A 24119-nucleotide genomic window follows, 5' to 3' on the forward strand; every position below is an offset into this window, starting at 1 on the left:
AACTCCAAGTCAATCACACTTCTGTGAAATCAAACTGTCCACTTAGGAAGCAACACTGATTGACAATAAATTTCACATGCTGTTGTGCAAATGGAATAGACAACAGGTGGAAATTATAGGCAATTAGCAAGACACCCCCAATAAAGGAGTGGTTCTGCAGGTGGTGACCACAGACCACTTCTCAGTTCCTATGCTTCCTGGCTGATGTTTTGGTCACTTTCTGGCTGATGTTTTGGTCACTGCTGGCGGTGCTTTCACTCTAGTGGTGGCATGAGACAGAGTCTACAACCCACACAAGTGGCTCAGGTAGTGCAGCTCATCCAGGATGGCACATCAATGCGAGCTGTGGCAAGAAGGTTTGCTGTGTCTGTCAGCGTAGTGTCCAGAGCATGGAGGTGCTACCAGGAGACAAGCCAGTACATCAGGAGATGTGGAGGAGGCCGTAGGAGGGCAACAACCCAGCAGCAGGACCGCTACCTCCGCCTTTGTGCAAGGAGGAGCAGGAGGAGCACTGCCAGAGCCCTGCAAAATGACCTCCAGCAGGCCACAAATGTGCATGTGTCTGCTCAAACGGTCAGAAACAGACTCCATGAGGGTGGTATGAGGGCCCGACGTCCACAGGTGGGGGTTGTGCTTACGGCCCAACACCGTGCAGGACGTTTTTCATTTGCCAGAGAACACCAAGATTGGCAAATTCGACACTGGCGCCCTGTGCTCTTCACAGATGAAAGCAGGTTCACACTGAGCACATGTGACAGACGTGACAGAGTCTGGAGATGCCGTGGAGAACGTTCTGCTGCCTGCAACATCCTCCAGCATGACCGATTTGGCAGTGGGTCAGTCATGGTGTGGGGTGGCATTTCTTTGGGGGGCCGCACAGCCCTCCATGTGCTCGCCAGAGGTAGCCTGACTGCCATTAGGTACCGAGATGAGATCCTCAGACCCCTTGTGAGACCATATGCTGGTGCGGTTGGCCCTGGGTTCCTCCTAATGCAAGACAATGCTAGACCTCACGTGGCTGGAGTGTGTCAGCAGTTCCTGCAAGAGGAAGGCATTGATGCTATGGACTGGCCCGCCCGTTCCCCAGACCTGAATCCAATTGAGCACATCTGGGACATCATGTCTCGCTCCATCCACCAATGTCACGTTGCACCACAGACTGTCCAGGAGTTGGCGGATGCTTTAGTCCAGGTCTGGGAGGAGATCCCTCAGGAGACCATCCGACACTTCATCAGGAGCATGCCCAGGCGTTGTAGGGAGGTCATACAGGCACGTGGAGGCCACACACACTACTGAGCCTCATTTTGACTTGTTTTAAGGACATTACACCAAAGTTGGATCAGCCTGTAGTGTGGTTTTCCACTTTCATTTTGAGTGCGACTCCAAATCCAGACCTCCATGGGTTGATAAATTTGATTTCCATTGATCATTTTTGTGTGATTTTGTTGTCAGCACATTCAACTATGTAAAGAAAAAAGTATTTAATAAGAATATTTCATTCATTCAGATCTAGTGTTATTTTAGTGTTCCCTTTATTTTTTTGAGCAGTATATATATATATACATACACACAATATAATGTACTTTTATCAGCATGCAATGGCCAAGAATAGTCACTGTAGCAGCAAAACATGTGTCAAGGGACAGGAAATACTGACATGACAAAAATACATATAGGCAAGTACAACTAAGTTAAACCAGGCTGAGGTAAGCAGGTGTGATAAAGGTGCCAATTTGTCATATCTATCATCTTTGATTGGCTGAATCAACACCATTTTACCACCTATCTTTAACATTGGGTAAAAATTCAACAAATCTTTTTCGTTTTGTCGCTACTTCCTCATTGTGTTTAAGCGAGCATGCCTGATTATGTTTGTTAGAATTGCCCAAAGAGCGACTGAAAGTTGTTTGTGTCATCGAAAGTTGCCGTTTTGTTTTGCTCTGCGTAAAGTTATGTATTTTTGTATATATATTTTTTTCCTGTCTCACTGTGTTTGTAGCAAATGTGGATTATATGACTCTGGGGACCTTTGCATCAATGGAATCCCGCAAACGCGTCACTTGAAAGGACGTCTGACTGAATACGAGCTGATTGGCTTCAGATCCTCGCCCCTGCATTGCTTGTATGGGAAATTACACCGAGCTCAAAACAACAGGGAACTCGGAAATCTCCGATTTCCGACTTCAGTGCGTTCAAGACAACTGTGAACTCTGAAGGAAACGAGTTCCGACTGGGAAAAATCGTTTTGAACGATCATCCAACTAGGAATTCCAACTCGGGAGCTCGGGCCTCTTTCTAGAGTTCCGGCTTTCCGTCCGAAAGATCACTGACGTCATGATTTCACCTCGTATTCTTCCGAGTTCCCAGTTGTCTTGAATGCACCATTAAAGGGGGCGTCCCTCTGACGTAATGGCAAAATAAAATTGATTGTATAAATGTGTTCCCAAGATCTAAATAACAGAACTGCAGAGCAACTTCAGATGCAAGGTAACTATGGATATTGCTTAAAATACTAGTGAGATATATATAAACAGGTAAGCAAGCTCGCAGCTTCCAGGTATTGCTTTCAGTATGATATTACAGTGCATTTTCTAAGTACATTTATTTAGGTAATGAATCATCCTTGCTATTTACTTTATTATTGACATTAAAACCATTTTGTCCTGAGATGCATACATCTAAAAAGACATACATGCAAAATACCTTAGAACTGGGGGCATGTCATCCACAGTTGATGGGAGGGCAAATAAAAGTTAGTCATAAAATATATTTGCAAGTCAAAAATAACAAGAAATTATCATTATACAATCATACAGTATGTTAATACTGTTATTCAGTTATAAGAATGCTGCATGATAAGACCAGTATGAGGTACCACAGGTGTTCCTACATAGTGCCTCTGCTGTGCACCTTCTGTGTCCTAATCTAATGTACTGCCAGCTACACTATTTATAAAGCAATGTAACAGTCAGATAAAAGCATACTAGTGTGGCTACACGGATACAGAGTCTCCCCGACTTTAGTTGTGCTGATAGACATTCAAATCAGTCTGTTACATTCAGTAGGGGGTCTACACTCCTCTTCCTTCATTTGAGTCCCAGCTCTGAAAGCCAACCCCTTCAGATGTGTCAGACATGTAGTTTGGTGTGTTTTTAAACTTCAAGGATTTCCAGATAATGGAGATGTAGTTCAGGAAAACACTTAACTATGCTTTCTAAGAATCTATGGTCAGTCAGGGAGGCTCAGACTGCCTTTTTCAAGTTTTATTAGTGGTATGTATATACTGTCCAACTAAATGTTTACTTGTAGGTTCCTTCTCGACAATGCAACAACAGTAAGAAATATGTAATAAAAGATAAGAATACGACAAAGTAAATAGCTCAGTAGAATAGAAAACAGTTAGCATAAGTTTAATACAGGAAGGCACAAATTATAGTTTGTAAATTTACAAGTTGTTTTGGGAAGGGGGGATTGGAGGGCAAGTGTTTAAATTGTGCAGTATTTAGCAATCATAATAAGAGTCTGGTAGCAGCAGATGTGATGTGTGTGTGTGCATGTTTGTGTGCGTGTGCGTGTGTGTGTGTGTGTGTGAAGCCTTTCGATGACCTAGATTTGACAGTCCTCTCTATTCAGGGATTGGCAACCCAGGGGAACAGGATGTCCACTCCAAACTCATTACTAGCTTCTAGAAGATTGTAGGATCTCCTAAAGTCAGCTCACACAGACCCTCTGTAAAATTGCCAAAGTCCATTTTCTCACAGATAGTTGTCTGTACCTTGAATCCACACAAATGAATGTCCCCCCACATGGAGCTCAGCCTTATGAGAACAGCCTCTACAACTCAGAGTCTCTGAACCTGGACCTTACCTCCAGGTTTGCTATGGATGTGAGTAGTCATACGGACCAGCTCTCTGCCCCTTCTCTGACTAGCATCAACTCCCTGGTGGGCACTTACGCTGGAGAGTTTAATGCCCATCAGATTGCCATAGCTCCTACCACCGCCTCGGACCCTGAGCCGCCCTTCAAAATTGATGACTTCCAGGTTTACGGCTGCTACCCTGGCACCTTGGCCCTGAGCTACTTCGACGAAGCCCTGTCTTCTGGTGGCTCTGACTTTTTCGGCAGCCCTGTGTCAGCCCAGTCTCCCTGTACTCCAGGTTTCCAGACCCAGCCTGCGTCAGTTTGGGACTCGCCCTTCGGTCCATACTCTCCCAACCCGGGCAGCTGGGTGGCTGATAAGACTGCATCAACACAGCCATCCTCTTTCTTCACCTTCTGTCCCGGCTCAGTTGAGGATCTGTCTCCTCTGGGCCAGCCCCAGCTGGCTGAGCAAGACCCCTTCTCTCTGGGCCATCAGCACCCCTCCCCCCTGTCCTTCTCCCCTCTAACCCAGGAGCCAGGCACCCTAGATGTCTCAGGCCTCATTGAAGGGAGAATGTCTGCGAAACCGCACAGCCCTACTGAAAACGAGGGTCTCTGTGCTGTTTGTGGGGACAACGCCTCCTGCCAGCACTATGGGGTTCGCACCTGTGAGGGCTGCAAAGGTTTTTTCAAGGTGAGAAGCTTTTTCCTTTCTCTTCAGTCAATTTCTTTCCATAACTGAGTGTCATTGCTTAACTTGAACTGAAAAAGGTGCCGGTACTCATTTTGGGTGCCGGTACTGTTTATATTTAGGTGCATGAGATTCACAATACTTTTGAGCTTATATTCTAAAAGAGTAGCAGTAGACAAATGCTGGTGTCGGTACTCAGCTCCGGTGAGCTCCTACCCAAGTCAAGCACTGTGTCTAATACATTTTTATTCAATGCAAAACACATTTTATACATGCATCGCCATTGCTGGACTGGTATAGAGACTGAGCCACCATAGCTAAGCTTTTTTTCTGTGTGCTTTGCAGCGTACTGTACAGAAAAAATCTAAATACGTGTGCCTTGCCAACAAGGACTGTCCAGTTGACAAGCGGCGACGGAACCGCTGTCAATTCTGTCGTTTCCAGAAGTGCTTGGCAGTAGGCATGGTGAAAGAAGGTGAGCCCTTCAGATTAATTTTACTACCACATCTCTCACCATAACCACTGTTCTTTCTCAGTTCTCAGTTGCTAAGACATTATCAATTTCTCTCTCGAAGTTGTGAGAACAGATAGCTTAAAAGGTCGAAGAGGTCGTCTGCCTTCCAAGCCAAAAGCAGTCCAGGGCCTATCGTCTGCTGTGTCTCGAGTCGACATCATTGCCTCTCTTGTGAGAGAATACATTGAATCAAACTCTGGTGTTGAGAAACTGGACTACTCCAAGGTAAGGACAACTGAAAATTCTCCATTGTGGTCTATCTATTATTGTTTTTGGGGATTATTAGGTCGCTGTTGGCCTAAATAGAACCATGAGAATGCAGGGCATTCCCCTAATGGAACTAACAGAACTAACTTCTTTCCTTCCTTTGTAATTCAGTACCAGGAGACTGTGGCCAGTCTGTCAGAGAAAGAGGACACTTGTGACATCAAACAGTTCTACAACCTCCTCACGGAGTCCATGGAAGTGATCAGGAAGTGGGCTGAGAGCATCCCTGGGTTCACCGCCTTCTGCTCCGAGGACCAGGAGCTGCTATTGGATTCAGCCTTCTTAGAACTGTTCATCTTGCGACTAGCATACAGGTGAAAAGAAGAACCAAATGTTATCGCTGTTAAAAAAATAAAACGCTCCAAAAAAAATAGCTTGCATAATCAGAGCCATGGCTTTGTTGTTTTGACATTACTCTCTGTATTGCTATGATTATACAGTACATACATTATGGATATGACTGGGGTGATTGCACCCACAACTAACATTGTGCAGATATTTTTGCTATAACAAACATGAAGCCCCCCCCCACCCAAAAAAGTAAATCATCCCTATTATATTCTCTTCCCAAGGTCCAACCCTGAGACGGACAAGCTGATTTTCTGCAATGGCATGGTGCTTCACCGGATGCAGTGTATACGAGGCTTCGGTGACTGGATAGACTCCATCATGGACTTCTCCCAGAGCCTCCACCGCATGAACCTGGACGTGTCATCCTTCTCCTGCCTCACAACTCTGGTCATAATCACTGGTGAGAGCTCAACCCACCTATGCTTACACATCAGCCTGCCAGGCTGTGCTAGAGATATGACACCATAAACCAGTACAGTATGAGGTTGCAACATAGAGCCTGCAGTCAAGCTTTATGCTCACCCTAACCTGAGCTGCCTGAACAAGCTGAATATGCATGAATCTTGACACATAGGCCTACATAATGTTATTGTGTTATAGAATAATGTTAAAAATGACCTCTCTTTTTGGTGTTCACTCTGCTTTACCTGGTCACACACTCATGCCATTTCTGTCTCCTGATTCTCCACAGACCGCCACGGCCTGAAGGATCCAAAGCGGGTGGAGGAGTTCCAGAGCCAGCTAATCACCTGTCTCAGAGATCACGTCTCCAGCTGCGCCCCCGACTCCACTGGGCCCAACTACCTGTCCCGCCTTCTGGGAAAACTGCCTGAGCTACGGACTCTCTGCACCCAGGGCCTGCAACGCATCTTCTATCTCAAGCTTGAGGACTTGGTCCCACCACCCCCCATAGTTGACAGAATGACCATGGACATTCTGCCTTTATGAGAGCGAGATAAGACAATACCGACTATGCACTTGTGCTGCTAAAGCGACGATAAAGGAACGTCAAATGATCAAGCGGTCTCAGTGTTGAGTAGGGACAAATTAAGGAAAATATGCTCCCAAAGATTTCACATGAAAGTACTGAATTATACTGTAAGACTTAAAAAGATATGAAGCTATTCAAGCACTATCGTACTTGAGGAAAAATTGACCTCTCTCGTTCATTAGCAATGGCTGTAGTATGGTGATGAAAATGTGTTATAATTGAAAAAGTTTTCCTTGTTTTAGTGCAGTATTTCAGACTTATGGCTGTGAGTGTGCACTAACTGTTAGTGTGCCACCAATGATCCCCAACCAAAATGGTAGACAGTGGTCAACTGTGGGAGATGAGGTGGACGTGTGTCACACCCTGACCTTAGAGATCCTGTTTATGTCTCTATTTTGGTTTGGTCAGGGTGTGAGTTGGGGTGGGTATTCTATATTCTATTATTTGTATTTCTATGTTTTGGCCCGGGTAGGGTTCTCAATCAGGGACAGCTGTCTATCGTTGTCTCTGATTGAGAACCATACTTAGGTAGCCCTTTTATCCACCTGTCTTTGTGGGAAGTTGACTTTTGTTTATAGCACATAGACTGTTGCTTCACGGTTCTTTTCTTGTTTGTTGGTGTCATTTTTTATAATAAAAGAAAATGCACTCTCACCACGCTGCACCTTGGTCCACTTCCTTCAACAGCCGTGACATAACTTCCCACCACCAAAGGACCAAGCAGCGTGGTCAGGAGGAGAGGACACGACGGAAACCTGAGAGGCAGCCCCAAAAAAACTTTTGGGGGGGGCAGATGACGTGGGCGTCTGTGCCAGCATCCCATAGTTGCCGGGCTAGGGTAAGCATCCAGCCAGGATGGGTTGTGCCAGCTCTGCGCTCCAGACCTCTGGTGCATCTATATACCCAGTATATCCTGTGCCAGCTCCACGTACCCGGTCTCCTGTACGTCTGCCCAGCCCGGTAAGCCCTGTGCCAGCTCTACGCACTAAGCCTCCTCTATGTCTCCCCAACCTGAGTCCTGTGCCTGTACCCAGAACCAGGCCTCCTGTGTATCTCTCCAGTGACGATCCATGGCACAAAGCATCCAGTGACGATCCCTGGCACGAAGCCTCCAGCGACGTTCTCATGGCACGAAGCCTCCAGCGATGTTCTCATGGCACGAAGCCTCCAGCGAGGGTCCCCAGTCCGGAGCCCCGAGCGAGGGTCCCCGCACCAGAGGTGCCACCAAAGTGGGGTGAGCCAGTGGTGGAGCGGGGTCTGCGTCCCGCACCTGAGCCGCCCCCGCGGATAGATGCCCACCCAGACCCAGACCCTCCCCTATAGGTTTAGGTTTTGCGGCCAGAGTCCGCACCTTTGGGGGTTGGGGGTACTGTCCCGCCCTGACCTTAGCGATCCTGTTTGTCTCTATTTTGGTTTAGTTTGGTATTCTATTTTCTATTATTTGTATTTCTATGTTTTGGCTGGGTAGGATTCTCAAATCAGGGACAGCTGTCGCTCGTTGTCTCTGAGAACCATACTTAGGTAGCACTTTTATCCACCTGTCTTTGTGGGAGGTTGACTTTTGTTTATGGCACATAGCCTGTAGCTTCACAGTTGTTTTCTCATTTGTTGTTTTGTTGGCGGCATTTTTTTTTTATAATAAAAGAAAATGTACGGTCGCCACGCTGCACCTTGGTCCACTTCCTTCAACAGCCGTGACGTGGTTTATTTACACAGCTTCAGTAGTGTATCAGAGGGAATATCTACAGACGTTTTTTTATACATATATAATTATATTTTTATATCAACTTAGCAAACTGACCTTGTGTGAGATCTGCTAGATAACTGATGTAGTTAAGCGGCTTCACTGCAAGTATGTTTTAAACATTCAAAATGTATAGATATTTTTAAGACCATGAACCAAAAGCAGACTGTTAACAACTTAAATACCACCATGCTGTGCTATAATTGAGAGCCTATACAGTAGATTCTGATCAACATAAAGGAATGTTTTACATTTACACAAGCCCTATGACTGCATCGTCTTACTATAACATCAAAGTCCGTATATTATGCCTTAGCTATGGTCTTTTTAAAATTCAGGTTCAAGATTGTACTTGTTTTATAATGGTGTTATTGCATATGCACAATGAATCGACTGTAGCATTGTGACTGAAACATGTTACAATCATAAGGAAATCTGAGAAGGTTCCCTGACCTACCAATTGGAGATTATGCTATGTCAGTAATGTTGTGCAAATATCACTGATATGGCAGCTATGATTGAACAGTTCAAATATTACAACTGTATTGGTTTTTGCATCTATGAATATTATACATAGTTTGTGTCCATTGTGACTATTTCTGTGTAATACATGACAATGAATGTCTTTAAATTAGCATGGGTTACTTAAAGCCACAATCTGCAAGATGTGCAGTCATGACATTTCCAGATGTAAAGAGCACTTGATTATAAAATGATTAAAGTGCTCAAGAAATGATCAACTTGATTTAAAGCTATTGTACATCATTTGTTCAGTTTCCTTTGCCTGCAAAAACACACCATTTAGTAGTTATGATAACGGGAGTCATATTTTTCAAAATCAAGAGGATTACAGTACTTCCTTATTTGACATTTCTGGAAATCTTAGACTGTGGCTTTAACATTTCATATGTATTGTGATACAATCTAAGTTGGTTTTGGGCATTACATAGACAGAATTGTTCATCTTTACACCGCAGCTCCATATACAATTTTTTTAAAGAGTTATGTAAGAGAATTCTTCTCTCTAATATAATTGTAGTTCTCTCTATTTCTTTATTTTTCACAGCATGAAAGTCCAGTTGTGTGAATTTAGGTCTGATTAAATTAGTACCAACACCAATTTTAGTCCACTTCAAGCATTGATTAAAAAAAAGCCTTCTAGGCATTAGGCCTATGGGGCTACTTCTAGAGGATTGCACTGGAGAAGGTCCAAATGAGTCTGCTGGCAGTTGCGATGTAATCAAGCTGGTTGTACAAAGTGTTCATATTGGCACATACACACATATGGGCCATCAGTCCATCCATCTTATGCTGCCAGTGGGGCTTTGCAAGGCACATTGTGCCAACAAAATATAAGGTGATGAAATCAACAGGACACAGCCACCATAGCCAGGATTACATTTGGGCGCCTGGATAGTACATTGGGCCTGGATAGTACATCAGTTTACCTTGGGGGTTCCACGTCAGGGTCCGTCTAGTGGAATCTTGCAAATGGGTTCTGAGAATGTCGCCATAACCCAAAACCCTTTTTGGTTCCAGATAGCACCTTTTTTCTAAGAGTGTATAGCTTTCTGGATTCTCTGTATGGCCAACCCAGATCTGTCTCATATGTCAATGGTTTCTCTCACTTGTGATTGGATACCTTTCATTAACCTATTTAATCCCATCGGTCACAATAGTGACCGTAAAAAAACGTTTTCAGTTATAAGGCTCTAAAAATGTTACTGAATGATCTATCAATGCATTTCCAGCAAATATTGAAATAATAAAGGATCTCAATGAATGATGTGCAGTGTCACATGTTTAGTGTAAATTGTCACATGACCAGAGCTGTTTACTTCCTGGATGCACCATGAGAAGAGGATGGCTGCATCAAAGCTCCCAAACAACAGGTTAGTAAAGTATGTTAACATAAAGATAGGACATTTTTGGTACACATCATCTTTAAGGTGTATAGTATTATACTATGCATTTGTAGCTCATCTACCATGACAGAAGAGAAAGATCCAGACTGTTGCATGATTATAATATGCATTTGCAATTACTCACCTTTGTTCAGTGAGGTCATAGAATGTGTAAACATGTTGACGGCAACAATAGTGACCGGCAGGATAACACCGTGCATCTAGGTATACACATAGTTATACACATACATAGTTCTTGTTTTACCTAACTTTCTACTCTGTTCTTTCTTTTAGTTTCACTTTGAGTCAAGTTCTGGATATGTTGGATCTAGGTGACTGCCCAGACAGGGCATGCAACATGGCAGTTATCCCTCAAAATGAGAAAGATGCTGTCCTGAGTGATTGTGATAGCGATGGGTCAGATATGGACAGGCCATTTGCCAGCCAGGCTGTTGAATGCATATGCTGAACCTATGCAAACAGATCATGACAGGAATAACGTTATCAGTGATGATGACCTACCCCTCAACCCCACCCCCAATCTTCCCCACGCCCCTCCATTGTTGGTAATGAAGAGCCAAGGGCCTCTACCCGCCAGAGGGTCCAGTCAGAAGAGCCAAGGGCCTCTACAAGCCGTAGGGGTCAGCCAGAAGAGCCAAGGGAAAAGCTGCAGGTGGTCAAAAATAAAGATTGAGTGTTCAAACGATCGAAGAGGCCTGCCACTGATGTGATTCCAAAACACATAGTATACAGCCCAAATATGCAAAAGTTTGGCACGAAACCACTGAGCCATGGAAGGAGATCTTTACTGGCTGCTACTGTTGAAGATCAGGCAAGATATGACAAAGCTTCTCACTGGCCAATCAACACAATGCACCGGTTCCAGAGAAGTCGTCATTGTGACAAACACACTACCTATGCATGTGAGAAATGCAAAGCGCCACTGCACATTGATTGCTTCAAGATATACCATGGACAGTAGAAAAGGAGATAAGACCAAATAGAAAAGTCGATAAAGGGTGAGGAGAAGCAGTACAACGGACTCTAGGAAGAAAAGCACTCATTGTCTCACTCTTTGTCCAGTGGTGCTTTTTAAATATATATATATAAAATTGTATTTTGTTCAGTGTAGGCCTCTACTTGAATGCATATTCTACAGGCTACCTCTATCCTAAATGTTACCTTTATGTTCAGTGGGAATGAATCACAGGACTGCTATACAGTTGTTAGTGAATGTTGCACTAAAATGTCACAATGACAATGTTACAATGAATATTGCACTGAAGTACAAGTTCAAATATTACAATAAAGTTACAATATTAATGTTTCAGTACATGTGGCACTAAAGTAACAATGTTGAAATAAGTGGATGGTTGTTGTCTTTTTGTCTTTGCTCTCAGTATTCATATCCTGTTGTATAAGGGTTTTTGATGTGTAAAATAGTCACACTAGAATGTCACTGGCTGTCCCCAGTATTGCCACTAGAATGCATTTAAATGTGTTAATAACTGGGTTGGGATTTATAAGAACTTTGATAACTGCATACGAGAAATATGTTAATTCAGGATAAGTAACATTATCCCACCGTGACCGACCATAAAACACTTTTTCACCTACTTTTCCATTAAAATGTCAAAAAATAATGATTGATTACCTCAAAGGGTTACTAATGACACTTGATTTGGATATTTTCATGTCTGGGAAAATTCGGGATTAAATGGGTTAAACACGGGATAGTCTATGTATAAAACTGTATGATTCAATGATAAATTAGGTTCAACGCACGTTACCTTCCTTGCAAGTAAAAAGAAAGCTAGCATAATGACTGTTGTGACCTTTTTATTGACAAGTCTTTAGTGAGCTAGCCAGCTACTTTTTCACGTTGTGAAATGCTAGTAAGCGTTAGTTCACCAGGGAAGGGTTATTTAGCTAGCTAGTTAACGTTTACTCACCGTTCCTGTAGTCAGACTTGCTAGTTAACGTTAGGCCGGTGTTGTGCCGAAATGCTCCCACCTACCAGAAACTTTCTGAGGCACACACTACTGGTCAACATGAGCTACCAACATTTCTGCAGACAAGAAAATAGCCTTGCCGAAATCCTCCGCCCCTTCTAATTTCCTTAATTTTGTAGCACACATCAGAGTTAAATAATTTTTATAGAACAAACTTCACATCAGGATAGGCAACCAAAATTAATAATTCATGTATGTGTGTTATATTAAACATAGAGGAGGGAGTAAAATGTAGGCAAACAATAAACATTTCTGAACAACTACTCGTCGAATAAGACATGGCAGAGATGACGAATTTTGACAAAGAGATTTATTTATAGACTAATACACTTGAAACAAATAGCCAAACCGAAAACTGCAGACATTATCAGTGCCTCCCCGCAATCAAACCGATATAAAAAATAAAATGAATCATCACACCTGCCATTTTCCGGTGAGAGAGAATTGGCCCTGTATTTACCATAAAATGTAGCTCATCTACCATGACAGAAGAGAAAGATCCAGACTGTTGATTGGGAAACAAAATGTCTGACCAAACTGACTGACCAAATCTCTTTGTTTTCCAGTCCAACAGGACTGCTTCACACAGGCCACCCGGTGCATGGACATCCTGTGCCAGTGTGATCCGAGCGCACGCGTACAGTTGTAAAGACTACAGCGAATCGAGCCTGTGAACGGACAGGTCAGTTACTCATCAAATATGATACAATATTGTGTAAAACATTGAATTTGTAGATGAATCGACATTTTGACTTTATTACCCCTTTTCCCGACGTTTTAGACATGAGGTGTGACATGCGGAACATCAGGCTCACCCCACTAGAAGCAGTGCATGATCAACGCCACCCTCAGCAAGGAGATGTGCTGGAAGTGATGTACTCTCTCACTCTGGGTGTAAGACATAATTTAAACATACACAGATATACAGTACCTTTGGAAAATATTCAGACCCCTTCCACATTTTTTTATGTTACAGCCTTATTCCAAAATTTATTAAATAAAACAATTTCCTCAGCAATCTACACACAATACCCTACAATGATAAAGCGAAAAGAGGTTTTCAGATTTTTTTGCTAATTTATTCAAATAAAAAAACAGAAATACCTTATTTACATAAGTATTCAGACCCTTTGCTATTAGACTCGAAAATTGAGCTCTGGTGCATCCGGTTTCCATTGATCATCCTTGATGTTTCATCAACTTGATTGGAGTCCACCTGTGGAATATTCAATTGATTGGACATGATTTGGAAAAACACACACCTGTCTTTATAAGGTCACACAGTTGACAAAAACCAAGCCATGAGGTCGAAGGCATTGTCCGGAGAGCTCCGAGACAGGATTGTGTCGAGGCACAGATCTAGGGAAGGGTATCAAAACATTTCTGCACCATTGAAGGTCCCCAAGGACACAGTGGCCTCCATCCTTCTTAAATGGAAGAAGTTTGGAACCACCACGACTCTGGAACCCGATGGTCACTCTGACAGAGCTCTAGAGTTCCTCTGTGAAGATGGGAGAACCATCCAGAAGGACAACCATCTCTGCAGCACTCCACCAATTAGGCCTCTATGGTAGAGTGGCCAGACGGAAGCCATTCATCAACAAAAGGCACATGACAGCCCGCTTGGAGTTTGCCAAAAGGCACCTAAAGGACTCTCAGACCAGATTCACTGGTCTGATGAAACCAAGATTGAATTCTTTGTGTCATGTCTGGAGGAAACCTGGCACCATCCCTACGGTGAAGTATGGTGGTGGCAGCATCATGCTGTGGGGATGTTTTTCAGCTGCTGGGACTGGAAGTCTAATCAGGATCGAGGCAAAGATGAACGGGACAAAGTACAGAGAGATCCTTGATGAAAACCTGTACCAGAGCGCTCAGGACCTCAGACTGGGGGCGAAGATTCACCTTCCAACAGCACAACGACCCTAAGCACACAGCCAAGACAACGCAGGAGTGGCTTCGGGATAAGTCTCTGAATGTCCTTGAGTGGCCCAGACAGAGCCCGGACTTGAACACGATTGAACATCTCTGGAGAGATCTGAAAATAGATGTCCAGCAACGCTCCCCATCCAACCTGACACAGCTTGAGAGGATCTGCAGAGAAGAATGGGAGAAACTCCCCAAATACAGGTGTGCCAAGCTTGTAGCGTCATACCCAAGAAGACTCAAGTCTGTAATTGCTGCCAAAGGTGCTTCAACAAAGTACTTAGTAAAGGGTCTGAATACTTATGTAAATGTCATATTTCAGTTGTTACTTTTTAATAAATTAGCAAAAATGTCTAAACCTGTTTTGCTTTGTCATTATGGGGTATAATCCATTTTAAATTCAGGCTGTAAATAACAAAATGTGGAAAAAGTCAAGGGATCTGAATACTTTATGAAGGCACTGTAAATTCCCACTGTAAAATGCAATGTGAATTTTGTTGTCCTACTAAATGAAACTGAAGACATGCACTCAGACCAGCCTTTGTGATTGAACTTACGTTAAGTACATTACTTTAGCTGGCTGCTTTCAGCAAAACGTATTCTATTCTGGGAGCCTTGTGTGTGTGTGTGTGTGTGTGTGTGTGTGTGTGTGTGTGTGTATGAACTGTGAAATAGTTTTGGACCATTGGCTACCCGGAAAACAGGTACTGACATAAGGAGGAATATGAGTCTGTCAGAGGTTGCCACACTGGATGGTGATGGTGATTGAGACTTTGGTGGTCCCCACAACAAAGAAGCAGGTGTCCATTCCAGTGATGTGGAGCTGACCTTGGACCTGGTGCCACTAAGTAAGTCCCTCCCTCCTTGGCCTCCCGAGTGCCACAGTGGTCCAAGGCACTGCATCACAGTGCTAGCTGTGCCAATAGAGATCCGGGTTCGAGTCCAGGCTCTGTCGCAGCCGGCCGCGACCGGGAGAGCATGGGGCGGCGCACAATTGGCCCGGCGTCGTTAGGGGAGGGTTTGGCTGGCTGGGATGTCCTTGTCCCATTGCGCTCTAGCGACTCCTGTGGTGGGCCGGGAGCATGCACGCTGACACGGTCGTCAGGTGTACGATTTTTCCTCCGACACATTGGTGCTGCTGGCTTCTGGGTTAAGCAAGCATTGTGTCAAGCAGCAGTGTGGCATGGCTGGGTCTTGTTTCGGAGGATGCACGGCTCTTGACCTTCACCTCTCTCGAGTCCGTACGGGGGTTGCAGCAATGGGACAAGACTGTAACTACCAATTGGATACCATGAAATTGGGGAGAAAAAGGGGTACTTCAACAACAACAAAAATATACCCTCCCTCCTTGATATTGAAATCCTTTCGACTGCCTATTCAATGGTAATGTCCCTTGCACTATAGGGACACTTGACCACAACCACTGCTATGGCAACCACAAAGCCCTGACTTCTCACATCCATGCCAGTTGCCATTTGAATGCCTTGATGCCCTCCTCTTTGTTATTTGTGCCTCACTTTACAGAACACCCCATCCAATGACTGATCTGAGGACCCTTTTTAGCAGCGGTGGAGTAACGCGCTTGGCCTTTACCACTGCTCCATAATTGCTGGCCGTCAACTTCCTTTTCCTCATGGTGTGCCTGTTGGAGTTGGTGCAAGGTTAGCGGTTGTTATGGCTCCTGTTCAAGGAGACATGCCATTCCACTGAATCTGCCACAGAGACTGTTCCTTAGCCACTGAAGATCCTGCTCTTTGGGCTCTCGGGACAGAAGGTTGTATTCTTCGGCCAGGTACAGGTCCTCCACTGATTACACCTGGTTGGACACCGCTGGTTTCCTCCACTTGCATTCCACATCCATATGCCTGATATTGTGAACTGACAAAATAGGCTGCATGGCAAGACTCATGAGCTCCACTGAGGAATTCCCATGTGGTAGAGAGAATCCCCTGGTCACCTATAGAGACCTGCCAAGAGGAAGGATTTAAAGTGCCACATGCCTTTCAATGCATGACTTTGAACATGTTGAAATGCATTTATTGCAATAAATGTGCTATATAAATAAAGTTTGATTTGATCGATGACATTACAGCTGTAGAATATTTAATAAACACGTTTTCACATGAGGACATGAAGTTTTTCCATAAACCTTTAATTGATATAGGGCTCCCGGGTGGCGCAGCGGTCTAAGGCACTGCATCTCAGTGCAAGAGGCATCACTACAGTCCCTGGTTTGAATCCAGACTGAATCACATCCGGCCATGATTGGGAGTCCTATAGAGCGGTGCACAGTCGTCCGGGTTTGGCCGGGGTAGGCTGTCATTGTAAATAACAATTTGTTCCTAACTGACTTGCCTAATTAAATAAAGGTTACATTACAACCACAACAAAACATATATAGTGGGAAGGATCCTATAAATCAAGACTGGATAAATACATGTAGCACTCCAAATGAATAAATACTGTGCCTTTGAAGATTTGTCATGAAAGTACAGTACAGGCTGGATGTCTAAACAAAGTCAATTCTGAATGTCAATATATTTTTTAATTCATTCTCATCAATGACAACATTCTAGAACTGAGTTATCACTCATCGAAGTCTGGTATCTGGGATAATCTGGTTAATGATTATATAATTGATTAAGTGTATTTTTCCTTGGAGAATGTTGACAGCTGTATAGAACACATTGTATTACTAAGATGCTTAAACTTAACTCAATAGCTACACTTACCGACACAGGATAAACTTTATCCCTCATGCTGGCCCTGACCAAACCGGTAGGATGCCCTGTGTCATTAGCTGTACTTACAGCAGTCTTACAGTGGTCTTCTCCACATGGCCAGACTTACAGTGGTCTTCTCCACATGGCCAGACTTACAGTGGTCTTCTCCACATGGCCAGACATACAGTGGTCTTGTCCCATTTTAATGCTCTTATGCTCATCCTTAAAAAATGCCATAAGGTCTGAAATAGACACCAAAGTTGACGTACTGTACAAACAATTATCTAGGCTAAGATCTACTGCTCTGCTAACTAGCTAGCTAAAGTGTAGTCAGTGGTTAGCTAAGACATAAGAGGATCATTGCTTGATATATTGATTGAACACAGAAGGTCTCTCTGATCGCACTGGTGAACAGTAGATGCCAGAAATGATGTGTAGGAGCTTCCTGTAGGAATTAGTCGTCTTGCTGAGGTCTTCTCTGTTGCTAATTAGCATTTTGAATTTTCGAGAGTAAATTGAGAAGAATTTATTGATAAAACTCGCCTTGTCCGTGAGAGAATTAAACGATTCTCAAAACGTCACGCCAGGATAAGACTACACTAAACACAGACCTTTATATGAAGTTGTTCTAAAATCCCAGATGCAAAAATGACTGGTGAAAAAACAATTGGAACCATTACTGTGTTTTATAGGTATTATGACACGTCCACTGTGCCGGGCTATACAATCAATATTGTGTCTGTCTGTATGACTACTGCCTAGTTAAAATGACTATAGAGATATAAGAGTCACATTCTTTCACAGATTATTTCACCTTGTCCCAATAAGCTACTCCTACTGCATGCATGTGTCCCCATCTAAGCCTTTACATGGGGCTTCAACTAAGAGACAGGTGGTAGTGATACTGTACATGTGCAGGTGTTTTAGTTTCCCATTGTCTGATATTGAAAAACTCCTAAACCTGAACATATTCTGGTTTAATATGCCTCTTACTATTAGGGAAGGACAAGAAACCCAAAGGACAGTGTTGGGAAGAGGTGCATACTGAGCAGGGAGGGAATGTTTTTCGCTTGATGTGCAGATTACGAAATTCAATGTCTGCTATGGAAACCCAATATGAACCTGTGAAGGTCATGGCAATCTTATAATAAAAAATACCAAGACTCATCCAGCAAGAGTAATTGGATAGAGTCACTATCACTCTGATTACAGCAGTTACTGTATGTGGGTAATGGCATGCCGTTGTGCATATGAGTACCCCACCCTTTGAAAAAGAGAAATCACCTTTCCTAAAGAGCACATGAAGAGAACTGAAAAGTCATGGATTTACAATCTTCAGAAGGATAAGAGTACAGGGTCCCTCCAGTCCAGACCCCACTACCGACTGTCTACCAACCATGCACTGTTTTGGAATTGGGGTGGCTGTGAAAACATGAGAATGGTACAATAATAAAACAAGAGTGACAGGGAGGCTTGGGCTCCAATTCTCTTGGACACACGCCTGAAACTTGTTTGCGGCAGGCACACCACCCAGACATCCAGCCAGCCCAGGCATGAGGAGGTCAGAGGGATCACATACCAGACACAAGCAGCCACGTAAAATAAAATAAAGCTAAGGCCCAGAGCAGTCAGAGGCAAATGCAAGAGTCTGGAAATAGTCTGGAAATATATCATTTTATACTAATTCAAAAAATGGACTTTGTTTAATTTAACAAGTATAAATAAACCGTGGTGGATTTGGCATCAAAAGAAGGAAACATATGCAGAAAATAACCTCATACCTACTGCAAAATATGGTGGTGGATATTTGATGTTATGGGGCTATTTTGCTTCCACAAGTACTGGGGCCCTATTTAAGGTCAACAGCATCATGAACTCTATAAGAGGACATTTTGGCAAAAACGTGGTTGCGTCAGACAGGAGGCTGAAACTTGGTGGATCTTCCAGCAAGACAATGTTCAATCTACAGACTTGAACCCCTTTGAAAACATGTGGTTTAAATTGAAGAGGGCAGTCCAAAAGCGCTGCAGACCAAAGGAGATCTAGTATACAGGAAAGATACATACAGGAAAGATTCTGTATGGAACAATGGTCTAAGATCACTCCCAATGTGTTCTCCAATATAATTAAACATTACAGGAACATACTAAGTGTCATTATTCTTACAAGGGGAGGGTGCACAAAGTATTAAAAATAGGGGTGCCAATAATATCAACACCTATCTGAGTTTTTTTCTCTGAGCAATTGTATTAGTATAAAATCATGTATTTTTCAAAAAATGTTGAGTATACAGTATGGCTCAGTATTTTCATTATTTATGTATTGCTAAGTATTTGCATTATTAAATTACTATCGCCCCGTAGCACTCACTTCTGTCATCATGAAGTGCTTTGAGAGGCTAGTTAAGGATGACCTCCACCTTACGTGACACTCTAGACCCACTTCAATTTGCATACCACCCTGATAGATCCACAGATGATGCAATTGCCATCACACTGCCCTATCCCATCTGGACAAGAGGAATACCTATGTAAAAATGCTGTTCATTGACTACAGCTCAGCCTTCAACACCATAGTACCCTCCAAGCTCATCATTTAGCTCGGGGCCCTGGGTCTGAACCTGCCCTGTGCAACTAGGTCCTGGACTTCCTGACGGGCCACCCCCAGGTGGTGAAGGTAGAAAACAACACCTCCACTACGCTGATCCTCAACACATGGGCCCCACAAGGTTGCTTGTCCCTGTTTACCCATGACTGCGTGGCCACTCACATCTCCCACTCAATAATCAAGTTTGCAGACGACACAACAGTAATATGCCTGATTACCAACAATGACAAGACAGCCTACAGGGATGTGAGGGCCCTGACAGGGTGGTGCCAGGAAAATAACCTCTGCCTCAACGTCAACAAAACAAAGGAGCTGATTGTGGACTTCAGGAGACAGCAGAGGGTGCACGCCCCCATCCACTTCGACGGAGAAGGTGAAAAAGCTTAAAGTTCCTCAGTGTACACATCACTGACAATCTGAAGTCATCCACCCACACAGACAGTGTGGTGAAGAAGGTGCAACAGTACCTCTTCAACCTCAGGAGGCAAAGACACTTACAAACTTTTACAGATGCATCATTGAGAGCATCCTGTCGGGCTGTATCATCGCCTGGTACGGCAACTGCACCACCTGCAACCGCAGGGCTCTGCAGAGGGTGGGGTGGTCTGCCCAACACATCACCAGGGGAACACTGCTTGCCCTTCAGGACACCTGCAGCACCCGATGTCACAGGAAGGCCAAAAAGGTCATCAAGGACATTAACCACCCGAGCCACTGCCTGAAGGCGAGAGACTGAAGGCGAGGTCAGTACAGGTGCAACAAAGCTAGGATCGAGAGACTGAAAAACAGCTTCTATCTCAAGGCCATCAGACTGTTAAATAGCCATCAATAGCCAGCCTCCACCCAGTACCCTGCCCTGAACTGAGTTACTGCCACTAGCAGGCTACCACTCGATTACTCAACCCTTAGAGGCTGCTCCCCTATGTACATAGACATGGAATCACTGGTCACTTTAATAATGGAACACCGGTCACTTTAATGTTTATATACTGTTTTACTAATTTCATATGTATATACTGTATTCTACTGTATTCTAGTCAATGCCACTCTGACATTGCTTCTCCTAATATTTATATATTTCTGAATTCCATTATTTTACTTTGAGATTTGTGTGTATTGTTGTGAATTGTTAGATATTACTGCACTGCACGGAGCTAGGAACAATAATTTTTCTACACCCGCAATAACATCTGCTAAATATTTGTAAGTGACCAATAACATTTGATTTTATATTATACATGATTTTTTGCTCATCTTTTTCAAGGGTGCCAATCATTTTGGAAGTGACTGTAAATGTCATGTGATGAGAGATTGGTGGCGTTGGCATTTGATCAAATGCACCCATTGCATTCTTATCCATTGGTGGCACCATAGACTGTAGTCTCTCATGCTGGGACAAGGAGTAGGCCTACCAAAGCTGTTAACAGACACCGCATGTTCAGATTCAGCAAAAGTGTAGATTCAGTGCCTTCAGAAAGTATTCACACCCCTTGACTTTTTCCACATTTTGTTGTTTTACAGCCTGAAGTTAAAATGGATCAAATTCAGATTTTGTGTCACATGCCTACACATAATACCTCATAATGTTAACGTGGAATTATGTTTTTAGAAATGGTTACAAATGTATAAAAACGAAAAGCTGAAATGTATTCAGTCAATAACTATTCAACCCCTTTGTTATGGCAAGCCTAAAAAGGTTCAGGAGTAAAAATGTGCTTAACAAGTCACATAAGTTGCATGGACTCACTCTGTGTGTAATAATAGTGTTTAACATGATTTTTTAATGACTACCTCATCTCTGTACTCCACACATACAATTATCTGTAAGGTCCCTCAGTTGAGCAGTGAATTTCAAACACAGATTCAACCTCAAAGACCAGGGAGGTTTTCCAATGCCTCGCAAAGAAGGGTACGTATTGGTAGATAACAAAAAAAGTGCAGACATTGAAAAGCCCTTTGAGCTTGGTGAAGTTATTAATTACACTTTGGCTGGTGTATCAATACACCCAGTCACTACAAAGATACAGGCGTCCTTCCTAACTCAGTTGCCGGAGAGGAAGAAAACCACTCAGGGATTTCACCATGAGGCCAATGGTGACTGTAAAACAGTTATAGAGTATAATGTCTGTGATAGCAGAAAACAAAGGATGGATCAACAATGTTGTAGTTACTCCACAATATTAACCTAAATTACAGAGGAAAAAGAAAGAAGCCTGTACAGAATAAAACTATTCCAAAACATGCATCCTGTTTGCAATAAGGCACTAAAGTAAAACTGCAAAAAATGTGGAAAATAAATGTACTTTATGTCCTGAATACAAAGTGTTATGTTTGGGGAAAATCCAGCCCAGCACATGAACGACGACCACTCTGTCACACTCTCTGTGATTGTGTGGGAGGAGACAGGTGTGCTGGAGTCAGAGCAGACCTGTTGCAACCTGTTCCATAATCAAGACCTCTACAAATACTCAGTCCTGCCACTTCCACACTGCCAGATCGTAATCTCTGCCCAGTCAGTCTATGTTTCTAGCCGTTTGTTCCTGTTGTGCCTGGTTTCCCTTGCCTGACGCTGTTTTCCTCTCTGCTACAGTTCTGCACGCTCTGACTCTGGTCCCTGTCTCCAGTTGGACTTCTTGTCAGTCCTGCTACTCTGTCCTGAATTCCACACTTATGCTCCCTTGGATTCCCCTCCGGACCTGTCCCACACCTCTCACTCCAGCCTCAGCCTCCTCATATGGTTTCCTACAACCCGCCCAAGCTTCCCCTGGCCTGCACTCAATCTTCCCCCCGTGTTTCATTAAATACCTTGGTTACCTCATCCCAGTCTCCTCATCTGAGTCTGCTCTTGGGTTCACCTGTTCCGCTCCTCGTGACACACTCTTCATACTTTCAAGCATGGTGGTGGCTGCATCATGTTAAGGGTATGCCTGTCATCGGCAAAGACTATGGTGTTTTTCAGGATAAAAAGAAACGGAATAGAGCTAAGTATAGGCAAAATCCTAGAGGAAAACCTGGTTCAGTCCGCTTTCTAACAGACACTGGGAGACGAATGCACCTTTCTGCGGGACAATAACCTAAAACACAATGCCAAATATACTCTGGAGTTGCTTACCAAGACAATATTGAATGTTCCTGAGTGGCCTAGTTACAGTTTTGACTTAAATTGGCTTGAAAATCTACAGCAAGAAATGAAAATGACTGTCTAGCAATGATCAACAACCAACTTGACAGAGGTTGAATTATTTTGAAGGAATAATGGGCAAATATTGTACAATCCAGGTGTGCAAAGCTCTTAGTCTTACCCAGAAAAACTCACAGCTGTAATCACTGCCAAATGTGATTCTAACATGTATTGGCTGAGGGGTGTGAATACTTATATAAATGAGATGTTTCTATATTTCGTTTTCAATACTTTTGCAAACATTTCTAAAAACATGTTTTCACTTTGTCATTATGGCATATTGTGTGTAGATGGTGAGATTTTTTATTTAATACATTTTGAACTCAGGTTGTAACACAACAAAATGTGGAATAAGTCAATGGGTATGAAAACTGTATGGGCTGGCAGACAGATCGAGGAACCTCCCAGGCAGAGCACTGGTGGGTGATCAGTTAGAGCACCTGCTCAATGGTTATTCTAAACTAGGGGTGGCCAACAGTCCTCCCTGGGACCTTAAGTTAAGGTGAGACAAGATATGAGTCAAAAACAGCAGGTTCATGAGGATTGCCCCCCCTTCTGGAATGGTTGGTTGAGAATCACAGATCTGCTCTTGCACATAAACAGCACAACAACCAAAAACCTTGAGCTCTGAATAAAAACCCACTTTGCTGAAAATTCCTACCCCTATTGAAATACAGAGATATCTTTGTGTAGGCCAAGGGAATCCCAAGCAATGTGCCTAAACGAATTACCATCTCAAGTAGTTGTTAGGCTAGAAGGAACCTACTCACATATTGTAGGATTTAGGCCTACATATAACAATATCATTTTAGCAGCTCAATCAATGCAACGAAAATGGTATTTCATTACGAGAATCACACATATTCAATGGCTCCAACTAAAAAGGATTAAAAAGAAATTAAACTAGTTGAAATAAGTGCCAGCCATGTCTTGTTCAGAGTATAGGCCTACGTCATGTTTTAGGGGGATTCAAATTATCTCAGCCCAGATGGCGACAGGGAATGAGGCAGGCTGTCATCTGAACACCTCCTATATTAGACGCCAATTTTAAAATAGCCAGTCATCACATGAATTCAATAATGCCACTTGGATGAGACTCAGTATGTGTCGTCAGGGCAAATCCAAATTCTATGAATAAGGCGCCACTTGTGGCCTTGGAGCTCTGTAAACGTAATTTGTACCGCTCATGCTTGCTTACCTGTGGCTTGAGAAACCTTTTAAAAAAACACCAATTGGAACAAGGACATTTTGGAGATATGAAATAAAAGTGCCCATGAGAGATAACACAGTATCACCAAGGTCCTAATCGAAGCAGACTGGACAGGTTTTTCCAAATCTAATCGATAT

General features: G+C 43.3%; 1 protein-coding gene and 1 long non-coding RNA gene across 2 annotated transcripts; one reads left to right on the top strand and one right to left on the bottom strand.

Annotated features, from left to right (window-relative positions):
- Positions 1-1868: 1868 nt before the first annotated feature.
- LOC112221413 (nuclear receptor subfamily 4 group A member 1) lies at positions 1869-7329 on the top strand. The gene is made up of 7 exons (XM_024383561.2): positions 1869-2487; positions 3634-4555; positions 4898-5027; positions 5128-5291; positions 5445-5647; positions 5906-6084; positions 6376-7329. The coding sequence occupies exons 2-7, from the start codon at positions 3791-3793 to the stop codon at positions 6630-6632; spliced, it is 1698 nt and encodes a 565-aa protein (XP_024239329.1). The 5' UTR covers positions 1869-2487; positions 3634-3790; the 3' UTR covers positions 6633-7329.
- A 5204-nt stretch (positions 7330-12533) lies between these two features.
- LOC121840428 lies at positions 12534-13247 on the bottom strand. Its single transcript, XR_006079616.1, has 3 exons — positions 13151-13247; positions 12882-13003; positions 12534-12840 (listed from the first exon to the last, which is right to left on the bottom strand). It is a non-coding gene; the product is annotated as an uncharacterized LOC121840428 (long non-coding RNA).
- Positions 13248-24119: the final 10872 nt, after the last annotated feature.

The sequence above is a fragment of the Oncorhynchus tshawytscha genome, linkage group LG22, assembly GCF_018296145.1.
Source record: "Oncorhynchus tshawytscha isolate Ot180627B linkage group LG22, Otsh_v2.0, whole genome shotgun sequence".
NCBI lineage: Eukaryota > Metazoa > Chordata > Actinopteri > Salmoniformes > Salmonidae > Oncorhynchus > Oncorhynchus tshawytscha.

Bases quoted from the DNA above. Each gene is read 5' to 3' on its own strand.
- LOC112221413 (XM_024383561.2), top strand. From the start codon at position 3,791: ATGAATGTCCCCCCACATGGAGCTCAGCCTTATGAGAACAGCCTCTAC. The intron at 4,556-4,897 runs GTGAGAAGCTTT...TGTGCTTTGCAG, and splicing joins GCTGCAAAGGTTTTTTCAAG to CGTACTGTACAGAAAAAATC. The intron at 5,648-5,905 runs GTGAAAAGAAGA...TCTCTTCCCAAG, and splicing joins ATCTTGCGACTAGCATACAG to GTCCAACCCTGAGACGGACA.